This window comes from Nuphar pumila, chromosome 9 (genome assembly GCF_984573655.1).
Source record: "Nuphar pumila chromosome 9, dmNupPumi1.hap1.1, whole genome shotgun sequence".
NCBI classification, from domain to species: domain Eukaryota; kingdom Viridiplantae; phylum Streptophyta; class Magnoliopsida; order Nymphaeales; family Nymphaeaceae; genus Nuphar; species Nuphar pumila.
Window position 1 is genome coordinate 7,562,017 of NC_143257.1, and position 6,560 is coordinate 7,568,576.

The 6,560-nt window shown below is 41.7% G+C and overlaps 1 protein-coding gene across 1 annotated transcript; it reads right to left on the reverse strand.

Moving 5' to 3' along the window:
• Window positions 1-1,722: 1,722 nt before the first annotated feature.
• Window positions 1,723-2,301, reverse strand: LOC149828351 (uncharacterized). Its single transcript, XM_090018161.1, has one exon. It carries the CDS (start codon window positions 2,299-2,301, stop codon window positions 1,723-1,725), a length of 579 nt encoding a protein of 192 aa, XP_089874287.1.
• Between the last annotated feature and the right edge of the window lie 4,259 nt (window positions 2,302-6,560).

The window sequence follows — 6,560 nt, forward strand, 5'->3', positions numbered from 1 at the left end:
ATGTAAATAAGCTAATGGATCTGGACTTGAGAGGTGGATTATCACCAAACTGGATAAGATCCAAAAATACATGGCCCCGTACCATTGTTTAATAAGTCGATTGGCTGGGATTCCAAGAGAGATAACGTCGAAATTACATGCAAAGAAAACCAGGCCCGACTACTGTCCAGCTTGGTTAGCTCGGTTCCTGACTCAGATAATTAAGATCCACATCACCATCGATCAGCTTGCATATTGATCCAGTTGCACATACGAATAATTTTGGTTAGCTCTAGGGCTGAAAATGGGTTGGACCTGTCCGGCTTATCTAGCCGGACCTGTACCTAAATTTCTTAGCATGGGAATAAGATTGGGACCCGAATATTGTTCATGTTTTAATCCAATGCGACTGGTATAATACACAGTGAAGTTTCACCTGTGTTTTTTTTTCAGGCACCCAACCCACTCTGGTCACACCTGAGTATTTATCATAGGGTTGCAAACTGCAAACGGGTTGGAGTTTTGAATATATTTGGATCCATTCCATCGGGTATGACATGATTGAGTTCGGGTCAAAATTGGGTTTAACTCCAACAATTTTATTTTTTACTTAAAATTATATAATAGGTTTGGCATGCTTTTTGGGGTCTTACTCTCTAACTGGATCTGGACTTTATGGTGCCCAAGTCAGAGATGGATATGGATCTGGACCACTGATCCACCGTTTTCTTTACCCCCCACGCTAAGAAAATTATTCTTAAAACCGTTCCAATCCTAGTTACCCTTGTACCATCATACCACAGATATTTTGATTACAAATTTGGATCTAGCACAAGGCTTCGAAACCCGAATCCAATAGGAGATCCCACTCATTCACTGGTTTTCTTAACGATCCCAATAGATTAAACACTCAGTTAGATGAGACCTGGTCGGTGGGCTTGCAACCGATCGAAGTCCGGTTCAAAAGCCAGATCCATTTAACCGTATCCAGCAGGATCAACAACACGTACACCTCGATGATTCGATCCAAACAAGCACACGTCCCAATGTCGGTAAAGTCACCGGGGATCCTGGCTGGAGCCCTCACGGGCCTACTTTTGACTGACCGGATCTCCAAAACCGTAGCGAGGGGCTGAGACCAGACTAGAGTCAGACCAGAGAGGCGTACGGCCACCTCGAGCAAGTCCCCGAAACCTCTTTTAATATCGGCGATATTTTGATGCACAAAAAGAGTTATTTCCAAAATATCTCCTTTTTTTAATTTTAAGTACTTTAGAAGATCTAAATATATTTTATATTTGCTATAATTATTTATAAAATTTACATACCCTTTACTATTCCAAGATTTTATTTGTGCCGATATTTACCCGAGATTTTCCAGATAAAAACAGAATTTTTAATTTATTGGCTGCCGACTGCCGAGGTGTTTCCTCGTCGGCGTTTCACCGAGAACGAGATTCGTGAAATCGAAAGAAAAGATAAAAAAACGATAAGAATGTGGGGAAACGCGGCAGCTCTGTTTCAGCACTATTGCATCTCGTGATCTTCAATTACAAATAATAAATAGTTAACAGTACTACCGATCCGCAGAAGCCATATCACCATCACCGGTACACCATCACCGGTACACCACCACCACCACCGCCACCGCCACCGGTGTAGCAGACAAAGGCAATGAGAAGATGAAAGGAATTGAAGAAGAAGATGGGGACGCATCAGAATACGGCGAAAGCCCGGCCACCATTAGAGGTCGATCCTCCGGCTGCTGGAGGAGCTCCGCTCGTCGGAATTGGAGAACGGAGGAGGAGGGCGTCCGCCTTCGCACTTGGCTACTGTGCGGACGCTCTCGATGAGAGCCTGAGTGTGCGACTCCTCCGCCAGGATCCGGCTCAGCCGCTCCGGGCTGATCACCAGCCTCACCTTCCACACGCCCGATGTCGCCTTCTGGCACAGCGGCACGCCACCTCCCGGCCCGCCCCTCCACCACCTCCAGAACACGTGGCCGTCGAACGACATGCGGTAGGGCGTCGCGGCGGAGGTGGTGGTGGCGTTGGCCGGAGCGGCGTCGGCCTCATCCTCCTTCCCCCTCCGGTGGTCGAGGGGGAGGAGGTAGTAGAGGTGGCCGCCGAGGAGTGGCTCGTTGTGAAGAAGAGGTTGGGAGGAGAGGCAACGGCGGAAGATGCCGTGGCCCGGAAACTCGTTGGTGATGCGCTCGGCGGTCACCGGGCCGCGCAACTCCATGATACCTCCCGTCGACGTCACCACCCGTGCGGCCTCGCACCCGCCCGGCTTCGAAAACGCCCTCCACGCGCAATTCCCCATCCGTCCGGCCGGATCTGAAAGAGCTCAGAGATCGCTCAGGCGAGAATGACCACCGCCACCTTCTTTCTGCACTCTCTTCTCATCATCTCCATGAGAGAGAGAGATTGTGATGATCGACCGTGTCGATAAATGATAACACCACTGACTGGGGTGCTTCATTTATATATCCACAGATTTTTTTTTTTCATTTTCAAAATACTTCTTAAACTTTTAGCTCCCGTAAGCAAATAAACACACAATATAACTATCATGAAAATTATATATCAAGACAAAGGGGGGGTTTTCTTTTCTTTGTTATTTTTGGCTGCTTGTGTGAGTTATTATCCAGAAGTATAAGTGCCAGAAAATGACAATATGGTGACGTGGCGCGTGAGCTTTCTTGAAGGGCCATTGGGTCAAAGTCGGGTGGAAAGTTTTATGTTTGGACTTGGGAAGAAGCTGAGTGCAGGTGGGTCCATCTGACTTAGTACTTACAGGTCGTCGATTGGTGTGAAGGTTGGTTCGTGGGTAAGGCGTCCGTCGTCCTTATCCGGCTGGATGGTCGGTCTGACCAAGGGGAGTCAAAGCTTTATTGCCAAACTTTAGGTGAGTTCAGCATCGTTGAAGCCAAAAGTGGTGCAGTTAGGGATGACAATGGACTGGGGCGGGGCCGGAGGACAAGGTCTCCACCCTTGCCCCATCTCAAAATCCGAACCTCCATCCCCGGTCCAAATGGGAGCGAGGCGGGGCGGTGCGATGCCTCATTTCTCCTCGGTCTATTGTAATCTTTTATTAGGATTGGGGATGAGATGGGACAGGGCGGGGCAAGGCGGAGATCGAGACGGGGATAGGCCTGGGAGGGGGGAAAGCATAAGTCCATCCCTGCACGGGAATGAATTTTAACCTTCATCCCCGCTTTTATCTCCGTTTCATGCCCTTCATCTCCGGGACGAGGCCAGGCGGGTCAGGGGGCAGTTTTTCCTAGGTCCACTACCATCCTTAGGGAAACAAATAAAGAGAAAATTTTCAAACCAGGACCCATATTTTATACTTTATTCTAAGTACAGATACATTTTATTAAACCACTCAGAAAAAAAGGCTCAGCATTTTGATGAGAATCATGGAACAGCCAAATCCACACTTACCGTCAGATCCATCCAGTAAACTCTCAATTTTTCAACAATGAATTAAATAATTATGACATTACTGAATTACTTATTTAGTTTAACATAACAAACCTAGATGGAAGCAATTTTTGGTATTTAAAGAAGATAGGTAATCTTCTTCTTCAAAAAAAAACTAAAGGTACTCAGTTAAAATTAAATGTTGTTGTAATGGAAGATTACCCTTGGTTTCCTTTTGGATTTTTCAGTCTTTTTTGGCTTTTTAAAAGATCAACATGCGTTTGGAATGTTGAGTAAAACATTGTTCAAATGCTTCAAATTAGTGTGTTTGGAATTAAGGAGTTTGGTTTAGGGTGTGTTCGTCTGTTACCGAAGGTGGATTATTTTCCGCAGAAACGCATCGACGGGCGTGCATTTTTTTGGGGCCAACAGTGACAACACATACAACAGAAACCTGTATTTTTGCTGTAGGTGGGTTTTCCACGAAAACAGTTCCCGTGAGGAGGAGGTCCGATTTCATTTCCACGGCAGTGAAATCCACGGAATCACATTCCCCAATGAAACCAAAGAATTCAATTTCTATGAATTAGGATCCCCTCGTCATCTAAAATGAAACGTGCCAACCTCATCCTTTTGGAAATGCAGAAGGTAGGAGTACTTCTGACAACGATGTGGGTCCATCTGTAACTAGGGGTGTCAACGGGCCTGGTTTACTTGGACCAAACCCTATAAGGTCCAGGTAAGGTGGCAAATAAGAAAACCCGATTAAGGTCTGAGTCCAAACCTGAAGGTCCGATTAATACATGGACCCGGGTATAGTTTGTGAAATTGTATACCAGACCCAGGATCCACATGAGTTTCGATTAAAACCTGCAAATTTTTAATATAAAAATGATAAAAAAATATTATTTTACCGGGTATGGTCCAGGTCTGGTTCATGTAGTTCTTATAAGGTCTGGGTATGATTTCTCTTATAGTAGACTAGATTAAACCCAGGTATGAACCCAATACCATACCCAAAAAAAATCTGGTTCAAGTCTGATTCCACCTGGGTCCTAATCAAACCCGATCCGTTGACAGCCCTATCTGTAACAAATATAGTTGAATTTATTTTTAATAAAGATCAAATTTAGATGTTCACCTGTAATAGGGTTTAACATGGCACATTTAGGAGAAGGTACTAACCCCTTTATCCGAGTGGCAGGTTAAAACACCCTCTATGGGTAGGTTTTTATAAGTTTTGAAACGTTGATATTCAAATGCCTTGTAAATTATACATATATATATTATAAAAAACAGATAATTCAATTGTCATGATCAACTATGCCAAACGCATTATGGCGTCAGATTTGAAAAAAAAATATGCTTAAGAAAGCCCAAAAATCACATTTAGCATGTTTAGTATTTCTGTTTCTTCCTCTTCTCCTTTTCTTTTTATCTGTCTTCCCTTCCTTTGCCCCCCTCTAAATTCTTTTCCCTCCCCTTCTTCTTCTTCTCCTCCTCTCTCCTCTGTTTCTTCTCTCTTCTCTTCTTCTTTACCCTGTTTTCTCTCGCCCTACTGCTCCCCTCTGTTCTTCTTCTGATTTTCTTTTCGATTCTTCTTTTCCTCTCCTCCTCTCTTCTATAATTTCTTCCCCTTTTTTTTTCTTCCTTGTTATCACGCCCCTCTTCTCCCCTCTTCTTCCATCTTCCTCCCCCTTATGACTATGCCTCCTCCTTCCTCGGCCAGTGAGAGATAGAAAGGGGGGGAGAGGGTTTAGGGTTTTAAACCAATGTTGTCAGTATCGAAAGGCGGCACTGTATCGATGGGCCAACGATTCAGGTGAATTAGCTGATACTCAAGTGAATCATTATAATCGTCTAGAAAATAATTAAAAAATATTATGTTTTAGTGAACATGACACATGTTAAAGCTATAAAAATAATATTAAAAAAATTAAGTATTTTTTAGATTTATTAAAAAAAAGTTGAGGGTGAAGTGTATCGATTTTGTGCAAGACTACATTGTTCAAGAAAAAATTTCAAATGCCTCCCTAACTTTTGGGTCTAATTCATGCGCACACCAAAAGTTTAAAAGTTTGCAAATTTACACCAAAGTTTTTTTACATGGGTTAATCAAGTTGTCCCGATCATGAATTAATGTTGAGTTCTTGGGTTAACACTAACTCATGTTTTGAAATTATCATTTTAGCATTATATTTGAGATAAAATTATTAATATATTTTAAGAGTTTAATAGTAGGACGTAGCATTTAAAATGATACTTGAACTCATGACCTTTTTAAGGTAAAACAAAAGGCCAACCATTACAACAAATACATAAATGTTAATAATTCAAAAAAATAAAATTATATAACTATGCATAAATTCGAGAAAACTAATCAATTCACTAATAGTACAATCGGGTCTGTGTTTGGTATGCATAAAGTTTCAAGTTTTCAAACATAAAATTGGTTGTGTTAATAGTGGGTTCAGTCTGTGTTATGTTAAAAGGTTTTAGGGCTGTCAACGGGTTCAATGCCTGGCTCATCAAAATCTACCCAAACCTAATAAAATAATAAATTGTTGGGTTCAGGCTTTGCAAAGTCATGATCATGCATAGCAAACACGGACATGAATGTGCTATCAGTCGGGTCAATATTGTTTGATTGACTTTTTGGAATTTATACAAAATTATATATTTTTTTCTAAAAATTAGCAAATAAGTATTTGGTGTAGTGTCTAACATCATGTTTTTTGTTAGAGAGGTCACAAGTTCAAGCATCATTGAAAACATTAATTTTTTTACATTAAATATATTCTATTGACAGCCTTATGATCAAACTTCTAAAATAAAGGTAAATTAGTATTTTTTCTCATGAGTTATAGGGGTAAAATAGTAACTTCAAAACATGAGTTAGTATTAACCCAAGAACAATCCACTGAAAAGTTTGGGGGGTATTTGAAAATTTTCCTTTAAACAATCCACTCTATTGAAAAAAAAATAGAAAAACAATGTTAAATTATTAGGCAGCCCTCGCACCCAGGTAAGGGAAGCCTAGTCAATAAAGGGGACATTTTCTCAAGAAAACTCATAGTAAAAGAAACAAGGTAAATAGTGAAGGGTACTAAGAAGAGAAGGTTGAGTGTAAGCTATGGGATTGGGTTTTTTCTAGAT

Coding starts and splice junctions, on each gene's coding strand:
- LOC149828351 (XM_090018161.1), bottom strand. CDS start 2,301: ATGGGGAATTGCGCGTGGAGGGCGTTTTCGAAGCCGGGCGGGTGCGAG.